The 14,140-nt window shown below is 45.0% G+C and overlaps 1 protein-coding gene across 2 annotated transcripts in view; it reads right to left on the bottom strand.

The window, feature by feature from the left end:
- Window positions 1-3,885: 3,885 nt before the first annotated feature.
- Window positions 3,886-14,140, bottom strand: part of LOC130380666 (NLR family CARD domain-containing protein 3-like) — a 32,651-nt gene continuing 22,396 nt past the window's right edge. For both annotated transcript variants that reach the window (XM_056587944.1, XM_056587943.1), the window contains exons 6-11: window positions 11,749-13,540; window positions 11,077-11,247; window positions 10,071-10,244; window positions 7,444-7,617; window positions 7,221-7,267; window positions 3,886-6,505 (exon numbers count right to left, since the gene is read on the bottom strand). In XM_056587944.1, the coding sequence (XP_056443919.1) occupies window positions 5,898-6,505; window positions 7,221-7,267; window positions 7,444-7,617; window positions 10,071-10,244; window positions 11,077-11,247; window positions 11,749-13,540 (2,966 nt within the window). In that variant the 3' untranslated portion in view covers window positions 3,886-5,897. The remainder of the gene's footprint in view (window positions 6,506-7,220; window positions 7,268-7,443; window positions 7,618-10,070; window positions 10,245-11,076; window positions 11,248-11,748; window positions 13,541-14,140) is intronic.

Below are 14,140 nucleotides of genomic sequence, written 5' to 3'. Positions count from 1 at the left end.
AACATGGGAGTGTTGAATGTTACTAAAAGCAAATCTGACTCCTCACACTGAATATATTGGTTACAGCAGAACCTCTGGTCCAGCAGTCATACTGGGTTATAGAACCTCTGGTCCAGCAGTCCTACTGGGTTATAGAACCTCTGGTCCAGCAGTCCTACTGGGTTATAGGACCTCTGGTCCAGCAGTCCTACTGGGTTATAGAACCTCTGGTCCAGCAGTCCTACTGGGTTATAGAACTTCTGGTCCAGCAGTCCTACTGGGTTATAGGACCTCTGGTCCAGCAGTCCTACTGGGTTATAGCAGAACCTCTGGTCCAGCAGTCCTACTGGGTTATAGGACCTCTGGTCCAGCAGTCCTACTGGGTTATATAACCTCTGGTCCAGCAGTCCTACTGGGTTATAGAACCTCTGGTCCAGCAGTCCTACTGGGTTATAGGACCTCTGGTCCAGCAGTCCTACTGGGTTATAGCAGAACCTCTGGTCCAGCAGTCCTACTGGGTTATAGGACCTCTGGTCCAGCAGTCCTACTGGGTTATAGAACCTCTGGTCCAGCAGTCCTACTGGGTTATATAACATCTGGTCCAGCAGTCCTACTGGGTTATAGAACCTCTGGTCCAGCAGTCCTACTGGGTTATAGAACCTCTGGTCCAGCAGTCCTACTGGGTTATAGAACCTCTGGTCCAGCAGTCCTACTGGGTTATAGAACCTCTGGTCCAGCAGTCCTACTGGGTTATAGAACCTCTGGTCCAGCAGTCCTACTGGGTTATAGAACCTCTGGTCCAGCAGTCCTACTGGGTTATAGGACCTCTGGTCCAGCATTCCTACTGGGTTATAGAACCTCTGGTCCAGCAGTACTACTGGGTTATAGGACCTCTGGTCCAGCAGTCCTACTGGGTTATAGGACCTCTGGTCCAGCAGTCCTACTGGGTTATATAACCTCTGGTCCAGCAGTCCTACTGGGTTATAGAACCTCTGGTCCAGCAGTCCTACTGGGTTATAGGACCTCTGGTCCAGCAGTCCTACTGGGTTATAGCAGAACCTCTGGTCCAGCAGTCCTACTGGGTTATAGAACTTCTGGTCCAGCAGTCCTACTGGGTTATAGGACCTCTGGTCCAGCAGTCCTACTGGGTTATAGCAGAACTTCTGGTCCAGCAGTCCTACTGGGTTATAGAACCTCTGGTCCAGCAGTCCTACTGGGTTATAGGACCTCTGGTCCAGCAGTCCTACTGGGTTATAGGACCTCTGGTCCAGCAGTCCTACTGGGTTATAGAACCTCTGGTCCAGCAGTCCTACTGGGTTATATAACATCTGGTCCAGCAGTCCTACTGGGTTATAGAACCTCTGGTCCAGCAGTCCTACTGGGTTATAGAACCTCTGGTCCAGCAGTCCTACTGGGTTATAGAACCTCTGGTCCAGCAGTCCTACTGGGTTATAGAACCTCTGGTCCAGCAGTCCTACTGGGTTATAGGACCTCTGGTCCAGCATTCCTACTGGGTTATAGAACCTCTGGTCCAGCAGTACTACTGGGTTATAGGACCTCTGGTCCAGCAGTCCTACTGGGTTATAGGACCTCTGGTCCAGCAGTCCTACTGGGTTATATAACCTCTGGTCCAGCAGTCCTACTGGGTTATAGAACCTCTGGTCCAGCAGTCCTACTGGGTTATAGGACCTCTGGTCCAGCAGTCCTACTGGGACGACGCCCACACAGAGCTCCTCTCATATCCCTCATCTTTCTTCATGCAGGTGCGAGCGGAGTGTGTTGGGGGGAGATTACGTTACATTATTACACCGCCACCTGGTGATCGTGGCTCAGGAGGGCGAGCAGCTGGAGGTCGAGTGTCCCGTCAAGCTCGGGTCCGTGTTGGAGAGCAGGTGGGAGGGCCGGTCGAATAGCTCCGGTGTCTCCTACCTCACCTTCGCTCACCTGATCCTCAACCACTCTGGGAACCACAGTTGTGAAACCAACTTCACCAAAGGCCATATCATCTGTTCTGCAGGAAGTGCAGCGGTTTCTGTTGAAGCAAACAACGTTACGTTGAAGGCCTTGTGTCATACTTTACTAATACTGCTGTGCATTTACTACAGTACAACATCAACTACAGTACAACATCTACTACAGTACAATCCCATCTACTACAGTACAGTCACATCTACTACAGTACAACATCTACTACAGCACAACATTAACTACAGTACAACATCTACTACAATACAACATCTACTACAGTACAGCATTAACTACAGTACAATCTCATTTATCACGGTATCACCTCATTGATTACAGTATCATCAGGGGAGCCATGTAGCTCAGGGGGTAGATCGGGTTGGCTGGTAACCCAAAGGTTGCTAGTTTGATCCCCGGCTCCTCCTAGCTGAGTGTCCCTGAGAGAGAGAGAGACACACACAAGCAGTAGAGAAGGAGGGGGGATAGGAAGAATACAGCCAGCAGCAGTGAATATATATTTACATATACACACACATATCTATATACTAGAGCTGTCAAGCGATTAAAATATTTAATCGTGATTAATCGCATTAATGTCATAGTTAACTATGATTAATCGCGATTAATCGCAAATTCTTTTTCTATGCTATAGGCCTTGATTTTTTTGTCCCATAATTCTTCTCATTTTAATTCTCTTATCAACATGGTGAAGTGCATCGGCTTGCCTTGTGCAAATGATTTTTTATTGATAACAACATTGGCATATACTGATCAATACAGGACGATACAAAAAAAGAGCCTATAGTGCAATTAAACGACTGCTTTGAACAAATGTCATTTGAACATTGCAGTCAGGCTACTGCTTCTTTGTTTTGAGCCAAAGAAATTATTATTATTATTATTTTTTTTTTTTAATAAAATAATTGCGTTAATCGCGCGATAATTTTTTAACGCCGTTAAATTTGGTTTGCGTTAACGCCGTTAATAACGTGTTTAACTGATAGCTCTACTATATACATATATATATATACACACACATACATATATATATATATATATATATATATACACACACACACACACACACACATATATATATATATATATATATCTCAAGGGCCCCCTTTGCCAATGCGTTAATCCGTCATTGGCTGTCGGTGTGTGAATGTATGATGAATGGGTGAATGAATTGGGCTGACCTCTGGTTACATAAAAGCGCTATATAAATCCATTTACCAACTCATTGATTACGGTATCATTGCTGCTGAGTAATTTACAAATTGACCAGCATTAAATTAAATTAAACTTACGTTGGGGACTTTCAAAATAAATATAGTAATAGTGAGACCGTGGTCCAGATCCCCACGGCGCTGAGGGGCTGCAGCACCCCCTGCTGGCTGAGGGGGGAAACACATGGTTGCTTTTAAATCATTTGTGATTCATATACGATATGAAATACTTTTCTAATGGCACTTGGGTTAGCATTATTTAGTATCACAACTATTTAGATAGAAATATCAAAGCTGTGATGGATTCAACTTAATAAAGCAGAGAAAATAATTCTGGAAGCTTCCTCCAGGGAAGGGTCTGTGTGTCGCAGCGCATGGACCGAGTCGGGGTCCGGGTACCTTTGGTTACCATGGAGACCAGGGACCAGAGGGGGGGGGGGTCCAGAGAGAGCGTGGGGGGGGGGGGGGGGGGGGGGAAGACGCCAGTAGCTGGGCTGTTTCCTGTCGGCTCCCTTCTAGAACTCTCTCCATACTCCGTCCCTCATCGGGCGTATGAGTCTGAGGTGGAAATGCACTGGCTGGTGTCCTGATTATTAGTGTTGTGTAGACGAAGCCTCTGTTGAGCTTTTTATTCAGTGAACCCCTGACCTTAAAGTGTAAACTGATCCTCTGCTGAACACAAAAGAACATTCAGTGGATCCTCTGAGTTGTTTATCACCATTATGCTTTATTAACCAGGACAACAGAAGAACAGACCCTTACATGAACACAATAAACACAAGGACTCAAACAATAGAAGAACAGTCCCTTACATGAACACAATAAACACAAGGACTCAAACAACAGAAGAACAGTCCCTTACATGAACACTAAACACAAGGACTCAATCAATAGAAGAACAGTCCCTTACATTAACACAATAAGCACAAGGACTCAGACAATAGAAGAACAGTCCCTTACATGAACACAATAAACACAAGGACTCAAACAATAGAAGAACAGTCCCTTACATGAACACAATAAACACAAGAACTCAAACAATAGAAGAACAGTTCCTTACATGAACACAATAAACACAAGGACTCAAACAATAGAAGAACAGTCCCTTACATGAACACAATAAACACAAGGACTCAAACAATAGAAGCAGCAGACATTACTATTCATAAACAGGTGTGCACATATCTTTGATAATTGAACATGTTCTGCTGCTGTGTTGTTCCCCACTGAACACAAGGAATCAATCAGTTTAAAGTCATCACAACCTGATCTACAGCTTTTCCCAGACCGCTTGCATTATGAATATAATATAAAATCAGCTTTACATCATGTGAGGCTTATCGAAATATAAACTGGTATCAGAGCCCCGCAGTATGAAACTGTTAACATCTAAAAATAGACACAATATTGTAGTATAAAAATGTTACAATTCACCATCAATCAATAATTAAAATACATTTGACATTAGAAACATAGTATATTAACCTGACAGAAAAACTTAAAAGTCTCTTCCTTTCATGGTTAATCAAGATCAACTTTAAAAAGCCCAACAAAATGTGGCATTTGGGTTATAGTTCTATAGCCCCCCCTACCCAGACCCCAGGGAGGGGGTCCTCCTGGGTGAAGGAGGACCAGAAGGTGTGGAGGTGGGTGGACCGCTCCACTCAGTGTCATCTGTTTGGCAGTAATGAACTGTCAGCGCATTCAGTTAATCCCACCTCACTGAATACCAACCTGATGTTCACACGGTTTCTTTCTTTCACCGGTCATACATATAGCCATGATACAGGACACATGTTTTGGCTTGTGTTAGAGTTTACAGTAATAGAATATTCTGATCTTTGATATAAAGTGACCAGACGTCCGAGATCAAAACGGGGAACATTATCCCCGAAAAAAACCAAACGTATTTCCAGTTTGACTACCAATCAGATTGAAGAACCCATTCGGGGCTATCGCATTCGAGCATTCGAGGCTATAGCCCCGGATCTTTTGGGAATAGCCCCGGATCGCTGTGCCGTCTAAAAAAATTAAAAAGAAAGATAATAATGCTGAAAATAGCCGGCGTAGAGTATACTTCTTTGTGGTTAAATTACCAGCAGCCACAGATGCAGCGAGTGGAAACCACAACATTCTGACGTGTCCATATATGGGCAGATTTAGAATCATTTGTTGCAAAATGTTGCAAATACAACGTCGGTATTCTTTCTTCTCTACGCACAGCGCATCTCGTCGTGTTGTGCTGCCAGCCTTTTAGTGAGATCAGAGAGTGTTGAGAAGGATAGTAATAAAATATCTTTGGTGAGATGGATATAAGAAGAGAGACCCGCAGTGAATTCCACCCGGTCCACTTGACATCGGGTCGGTGCATGACAGTGGTACCGTAACACTTCCATAGCCCGGGCTTTTATTTGTTTCAATCACTGAACTTTAGAACAAAACTCTTGCTCAGCAAAGATGGGAAATACCATCAAATGTATTATTGAAACCAGTATGAATATTACTAACCATGGTTACCTGGCAATCAAATAACGCCTGCACGCATGCTAACACACACACACACACACACACACACACACACACACACACACACACACACACACACACACACACACACACACACACACACACACACACACACACACACACACACACACACACACACACACACACACACACCTGAGGCCGCCCCCCCAGAGCCCAGGGAGGAGGTCCTTTGTGTGTCTATAACCGACACAGAGACGCGGAGGAGCCGACCCCCGACCTGGGGGACCGCCTGGAGGACAATGAGACCTCCCCCAATCTTTTGAACACCCCTAACCAGACCCCCGGGAGGAGGTCCTCCTGGGTGAAGGAGGACCAGAAGGTGTGGAGGTGTGTCAGTGTGTCTGAGGACCCTCCTCCACCTGGGGACACTCTGTAGAAGGACAGAGAGCCAGCAGGCCGGTCCAGATACACTCCTACTCTGGTGGAGCCATCGGGGGGGGGGGGGATGGCTGTCTCTATATCGTTGTACCGGGCAGAGTAACGACGATCATAACAATAAAGACTCCAGGACTTGTTGTTCCATCCAAGCCCGCTGTCACCACCCCGTCCTCTCCTTGTGATTCCTCTGTATGTCACTCCTATCTCAACCACTCCTTCCCACTCTACCTCCCAGTAACAGCGGCCAGTCAGAGCCTCTCTACCCAACACCTGGAGCCGGGAGTCAAATCTGTCTGGGTGATCCGGATACGGCTGGTCCTCTCCAACCCGCGTCACCTTCCTGTTGTCCTCAGACAGAGAGAGTCGTCTGTAGGCCGTGTTGGGGTCCAGTGTGAGTTCACAGGCATCTGAGGGAGAACCAGACATGATGAGCTGCCCCGGGGGGAGGGGGGGAGGGGGGGGGGGGGGGGGGGTCATGTGATGTTATAGTGACACAATTGTTACATTAAGTTTCATTATAGTCCGGGACCAGGACCAGGACCAGGACCGGGACCCGGACCCGGGACCGGGATCGGGACCAGGACATGATGAGTTGCTGAACCATTCCTCATCATCATCAGCTTTAGAAATATTTGTGAACATTGGTGAGTGGCTGTCCCATGCAAACATTGAAGCCTAGAAAAATGTATAAACTAAATCCACTACCGTAATATTTACACGACATACACATATTATACATCAAAACGTTCAGCATGATGAGGTCATTACTCCTATGGAATATTTAAGCTATAGTCAACATACTTTTCAAGATATTAGACTTCCGATACGCATCCATTGTAATCCACCTGTGTAAACAACAGACTGAACCAGCTGAGCTCACATACAGGCTGGAAACTAACTGTTGGTACCATAGAACTGGTTCATACATACTATATATAGACATGTACACATATGTACACACCTATAACAAACATACTAGACATACATCAACACAGGGAAACATAGCTACACAAACGTATACACAAGTCCACAAGTGAATGACGGACGTCACCTCCTGATTTGTGGATGGACTTTCCATCTCAATAGTGAGTGTGTTTTGTGATGAATCAAACAGACACTTACACTTCTTTAGAGCTGGTTTCAGCCTCCACACTCCACCGTGCTCCACACTGGGGGGGAAACAAAGTGAGAGCAGCATGTTGAAACATTCACCTTCATCATCTGCTGTCTCATCACGTTCTACACAACATGAGTGACAGCTGCCTCTTCAAACCACTTCATCTAGCAGCAGCTTGAATCCTTCAAGGAGAATTTGTCCCTGAGTGGTGAGCTGTCCTCTCCATACCTGAGAGTGTCCAGTCTCCAGCGTGGATCCTCCAGTCCAGCAGAGAGCAGCGCAGCTCCAGAGTCTCCTGGGTGATTGTAGCTCAGGTCCAGCTCTCTCAGATGGGAGGGGTTGAAGCTCAGAGCTGAGGCCAGAGAAGCACAGCCTTCCTGTGTGACCAGGCAGCCAGACAAGCTACACACACACACACACACACACACACACACACACACACACACACACACACACACACACACACACACACACACACACACACACACACACACACACACACACACACACACACACACACACAGTTACGGTTGCGGATTGACGCCCCGCCCTCATGGGTAAAACCCTCAGTCTCACGATGCTCATGCTAATGATCATTCGTTTTCCCCGCGTGTGATTTGTTGACCATTATGCTAATTTTGATGTGCCTTTTTTGATGTGCCTTTCCCCGGACGTGATTGGCTGCTGCATCGGAGGGCCGAGGATCCTGGAGGATAAAGCACGGGCGAGCTCAACACTCACGGCGGCTGGCCTTGGAGATGCAGCTTGCCATATTGGGTCTTGGAATGATTATTCGTTGTTTGATTGAGGCTCTAGTTTGCTACACGGGAACTGGGCCAGAGTTTTGTTCAGGGGTTATCGAACACGGACTCGCAGGTATACTTTTGTTAAACACACTAGACGCAGGGGTGCTGTTCCACTCTTGTATTTTGGGAGCTTCTTCTTGGTTATATTCGTTCCTTTGATTTGGACAGCACCCAATGGTCCTTATCCTTTTGGTAGTTTTGCCTCCTCTGTTGTGTTAAATTGATTATCCCATGCTCTGGGCTAAATAAACAACTTTCAGTTAAACCAAAAACATCTGGTTATATGTTGCGACCCCTTCCCCTAGCAGGGGACGTAACATAAATGGGGGCTCGTCCGGGATCTCTTTTAAACGGATCCCTTAACTAAACTGACCTTGTACATAGCTTGGTGGTTGGACATAATTTAATTGAAATGTCGCTGTTCGATTTAGAGTCCTTCTTGGTCGGTCCCTCGCTTAGTCAAGTAGACCACTGTCGGAAGGATGATTTGGCACAGATAGCGGATTATTTCGGTGTGTCCTATTCTAGACAAATACTAAAAAGAGACCTAAAAGCTATCGTGGTTAGCAAATTGGTGGAGTTGGCGTTGATAGTATTGCCAGCGCAAGCAGGCTCTGCTGTGCCTGAGGATGGCACCCTGGCTAAGGAGGTGGTTCGCCAAAAGGTAGAGGTTGAACTTCACGGCGGTGCTCGAGCAGACTTTGGAGTGGACATTGAGGTAGATGAGCCAACCAAAACTCTGTATACTCTGCCTCGCTATGATCCCTTCTCTTCTGCTGGTACCGGATCCAGGGATGTTGCTCGGCAAAAAGTCTGCCTTGCCCGCCTCCAACTAGAAGCTCAGGAAAAGGCAGAGAATAGGCAAGCCCAGTTGCAGCTAGAAATTAAGAAACTGGAAATTGAAGCTGACAAAGCGGTCCAGTTGCGACGACTTGAGCTCGAGTCCCAGAAGGAGGTGCATGCGCTGAGGGCATCTGCCTCGTCACAAACTCCGGCACTCGGTAAAGCATTCGATATCGGCAAGCATATTGTTTTAGTACCCACGTTTCGTGAAACTGAGGTCGACTCATATTTTAGTGCATTCGAACGCATTGCTTCTGCTCTGCAGTGGCCGACTGAGGTCTGGCCCCTTCTGTTGCAATGCAAAATTCATGGGAAAGCACAGGAAGCTGTCGCTGCACTCCCCTTGGAGGACAGCCTAAAGTATGACTCTGTTAAAGCTGCCATCTTGCGAGCATATGAATTAGTACCTGAGGCGTACAGGCAGAAATTCAGGAATCACAAAAGAGCCCAGACTCAGAACTACGTTGAGTTTGCCAGGGAGAAGGGGGTCTTGTTTGACAAATGGAGCACCACATGTAAGGCCAATGATTTTAATTCCTTGAGGGAGTTAATATTGCTGGAGGAATTCAAGAAATGTTTGCCTGACCGGATCGGGGTGTACCTAAGTGAACAAAAGGTTCATTCACTTTCCTCTGCTGCGGTTTACACACACACACACACACACACACACACACACACACACACACACACACACACACACACACACACACACACACACACACACACACACACACACACACACACACACACACACACACACACACACACACACACATTTATTGTATCTGTTTGAGAGCAGTTTGTACTAAATAAACCACATTTATAAAGTGTATTCATTCCATTTGGAGGACAAGCTTTATTGATACTTCATGGAGACAAAGCTGTGTCACCCTGAGAGTCTGAGAACAGGAAGAAGAAGTGGGGAGATGACATCATCACAGACAGCAGAAGTTCCTTCACTTGGATGTGAAACAGGAACAAAGGAACCAATGCTCCTTTCTCAATAGCTACACCTCAATGAGATATTGTTCAGTTAGAGTCAGGAGAAGTCTGCTGTGTTTGGTACGCTGAGACCGTTTCTTCACAGGTTCTAACATTGTGTAGAACCAGGGAGTGTTTTGTCAGCAGGGAAAAATAGCAACAGAAATGCATCAGGCAGGAACAGCACTTAGAATAACCAGTTTGAAGAAGAGGCTGACAACTGACCTGAGAGTTTCCAGTGTACAGTGTGGACTCCCCAGTCCAGCTGAGAGCAGCTTCACTCCTGAATCCTGCAGATCATTGGTACTCAGCTCCAGCTCTCTCAGACTAGAGGAGTCTGAGCTGAGAACTGAGGCCAGAGCTTCACAGCATGTCTCTGACAGATGACAGCCATTGAGCCTTCACACAAAATAAACACAACCTGTTAGGAACTGTAATTAAATTATGGGAGAATTATAACCAGTTTTTTTAAATACATGAAATAATAAATAATATGAATAACCCGGAACTTAAAATATCAAGACAAAGATTTCACACAGTGTTACAATATCATGCAAAAATTATCATTATACTTCACTTTAACATACAGTTTTATTAATAGGTTGTTATTAAACTTTATTTAACAACTCTAAACCGCACTTTACTGTCTGACTACATGATAAACAGAATAATAATGTTATACAATACACACATTATACCATCATTAACAAACTAAGAATATAATGTCTAACTAAACTGTCACGCCAACAAAAATATAAATATGTTGAGTAATTCTTATGAAAACAATGTATTTATGACCTAACCTTTCTGGATGTAAATCTGTTAAATGTGATCTGATATTGAACCTTTTGGTGTTATTGTGGGTGACCATTGGGTAAAACTGACCCGAGAGTGTCCAGTGTACAGTTCGGACTCTCAACTATCACCGTCCCGTACGCGGGAGACACTATCGTTATATTTTGTGTTCATGTTTGTTTTTATAATTAAACTTTGCAAGCATATGGATCTATTCAATTCAATTTTATTTTTATAGCCATTAATCACCATTACAGTCTCAAAGGGCTTAACAGGCAAAATATTAATAACTATATCCACCTCAACAACAAGATGTAGCATTTCTATGATACCAAAGTCATTAATGTGGTCACCACAGGCACTGAGTTATCAGCTGAGTAATATAACTGTTCTCTGATATGGATTGTGGTGTATCTGCACATTGATTAAAACTGACCTGAGAGTTTCCAGTGTACAGTGTGGACTCCCCAGTCCAACAGAGAGCAGCTTCACTCCTGAGTCCTGCAGATCATTGGTACTCAGGTCCAGCTCTCTCAGACTAGAGCTGGAGCTGAGAACTGAGGCCAGAGCTTCACAGCATCTCTCTGACAGATGACAGCCATTGAGCCTTCACACAAAATAAACATTTTAGGAACTGTAAAATAACATAAACCTTTAAGTTATTCAATAATGAAGGAATTTAATTAGTTTAACAAAAAATACTAAATAATTAGGTGTATAAAAGTTCATTATATATTCAATGTAATATGTTAAATAGTTCTTTAGTTGAGATTGAAAATGTTTTTAAAGGTGTGTATTAAACGATGTAAGTCTCTTTGGATAAAAGCGTCTGCTAAATGCCCTAATTGTAAATTGTAAATGAAAACTACTTCTATGTTCCATTGCTCTGAATATTCTCTTATGTGTACTGTAATACACGTTAATGGACACCTACAGAGATGTTTTGTTTATTATTCTATAACTTAACTTAACTTTATTCTGTTGTGAGTAGAATAGTAAAACATGTTATGAACTTACAGAGATCTTTTTCATATTATTTTAACCTTATATTCCAGTTATATTTATATTGCGTAGTGTGTATTGTAATACATGTTATTAGTCAACCTACAGAGATGTTTTAGAGGCTTTGACCACTGGCAGCAGCCTCAGAAGACCCTCCTCTGAAGCAGAGTATTTCTTCAGGTCAAACACGTCCAGCTCCTCTTCTGATGTCACTAGGATGAAGGCCAGAGCTGACAGTTGAGAAGGAGGGAGAGATTCTCCGGAGAGACTTCCTGATGTCAGGTACTGTTCGATCCCCTTCACTAGAGAACGGTTGTTCAGCTCATTCAGACAGTGGAACAGGTTGATGCTTCTCTCTGGAGAGAGATCTCCAGCTATCTTCTTCTTGATGTAAGACACTGTTTTTCTATTGATCAGTGAGCTAGATCCTGTCTGTCCCAGCAGACCTCGTAGGACAATCTGATTGGTCTCCAGAGAGAGGCCCAGGAGGAAGCGGAGGAACAAGTCCAGGTGTCCGTTCTCACTCTGTAAGGCCTTGTCCACAGCACTCTGGTAGAGGAGGAGGAGTTTATCTTCCCCAGAGGTGGGTGGTTCTTCTGAGAGCAGAGTGATACCAGTGTCGATGAAGAACAGAAAGACATAAAGAGCAGCCAGAAACTCCTGGATGCTCAGATGGACAAAGCAGAACACCCTGGCCTGGTACATCCCACACTCCTCTTTAAAGATCTGGGTGAACACTCCTGAGTACAATGAGGCTGCTTTGATGTCGATGCCACAGTCTGCCAGGTCTTCCTCGTAGAAGATCAGGTTGCCTTTCTCCAGCTGGTTAAAAGCCAGTTTTCCCAGAGAAACAATGATCTCCCTGCTCTCTGAACTCCTGTGTGGATCTGTTTCAGATCTCCCATGGTACTTCCTGTCCCCCTGTATGGACTGAACCCTCAGGAAGTGGCTGTACATCTGAGTCACGGTCTTGGGCATCTCTTCTCCTCTCTTGGATGTTTTTAAGATGTCCTCCAGAACAGTAGCAGTGATCCAACAGAAGACTGGGATGTGACACATGATGTGGAGGCTTCGTGATTTCTTTACGTGGGAGATGATTGTGTTGGCCAGCGTCTCGTCTCCGAATCTCTTCCTGAAGTACTCCTCCTTCTGAGGGTCGGTGAACCCCCTCACCTCTGTCACCCTGTCAACACACTCAGCAGGGATCTGATTGGCTGCCGCAGGGCGTGTGGTTATCCAGATGCGAGCGGAGGGAAGCAGGTCGCCCCTGATGAGGTTTGTCAGCAGCACGTCCACCGAGGACGGCTCTTTGACATCAGTCCAGATCGGGTTGTTCTGGAAGTCCAGAGGAAGTCGACACTCATCCAGACCATCTAAGATGAAGACAACTTGGTACCGGTGGAATCTGCAGATTCCTGCTTCTTTGGTCTCAATAAAGAAGTGATGAACAAGTCCCACCAAGCTAAACTCTTTATTTTTCAGTAAATTCAGCTCTCTGAAAGTGAGGAGAAATGTGAAGTGTATGTCATGGTTGGCTTTGCCGTCAGCCCAGTCCAGAGTGAACTTTTGTGTTAAGACGGTTTTACCAATGCCGGCCACTCCAGTTGTCATTATTGTCCTGATTGGTTTATTTGGTTTATCTTGTCCAGGTAAGGGTTTAAAGATGTCCTCACATCTGATTGGCGTTTCCTCCATGGCTGGTTTCCTGGAGGCTGTTTCAATCAGTCTGACCTCATGTTCCTGGTTGACCTCTCCACTGCCTCTCTCTGTGATGAAGAGCTCTGTGTAGATCTCATTCAGAGGTCTTTGCTCCCGATGTGTGATTCCCTCATCCAAACTCCACAACTTCTTCTTCAAACGAGACTTGAATTTAGTTTGGCACTCGACAGCAGCAGATTCTAAATGAGGAAGAAAAACAGAAGACTTCTGTTAGTGGATGGTGACATCAGTGGAACCAGGTCAATATTTCCTGTTCAATGATCAACTTTATGATGTTTAGTGGCTTCATTACTTGTGGTCGGAGAAGCTGGTCTAGGACTGCACGGTACAGATTAGGGTTGGGCGATTGTCTCTAAGCTTTCATCGTCCGATTGCGCCCCCTAGAGATCGTCGATAGTCGATCTGATCGTCGTCAATATCTCCGTTTTATGTAACGCTGAATGCATCGACTCCTTTCTACTACTTTCAGTTGGTTTCATTGAAGCCGTCTGGTCAACCTGTAACTAATTCAATTTTCAACCGTTTACCTTCAGTCAAAGCATTGAACAAATCTGTACACTTCAATCTTCAATAATATCAAAACGAAATTCTGGTAGCTTTTGTACTTTTTTCAGAATCACAGTTTGAGTTTCTTAACAGCATACTTTTCAGTTGCTCTCATTGATTTCCGTTGACGCCAGAGTGTGAGGACGTTCAGGCATACACACGCAATAGCTCCGCCACATAGCCGCGTTTACAAGGACACTTCTGATCGTTTAGAAGTGGAAGAACAGCTCAAT

This window comes from Gadus chalcogrammus, chromosome 4, assembly GCF_026213295.1.
Source record: "Gadus chalcogrammus isolate NIFS_2021 chromosome 4, NIFS_Gcha_1.0, whole genome shotgun sequence".
In the NCBI taxonomy this organism is placed as follows: domain Eukaryota; kingdom Metazoa; phylum Chordata; class Actinopteri; order Gadiformes; family Gadidae; genus Gadus; species Gadus chalcogrammus.
This window is presented reverse-complemented; position numbering and strand designations above follow the sequence as displayed.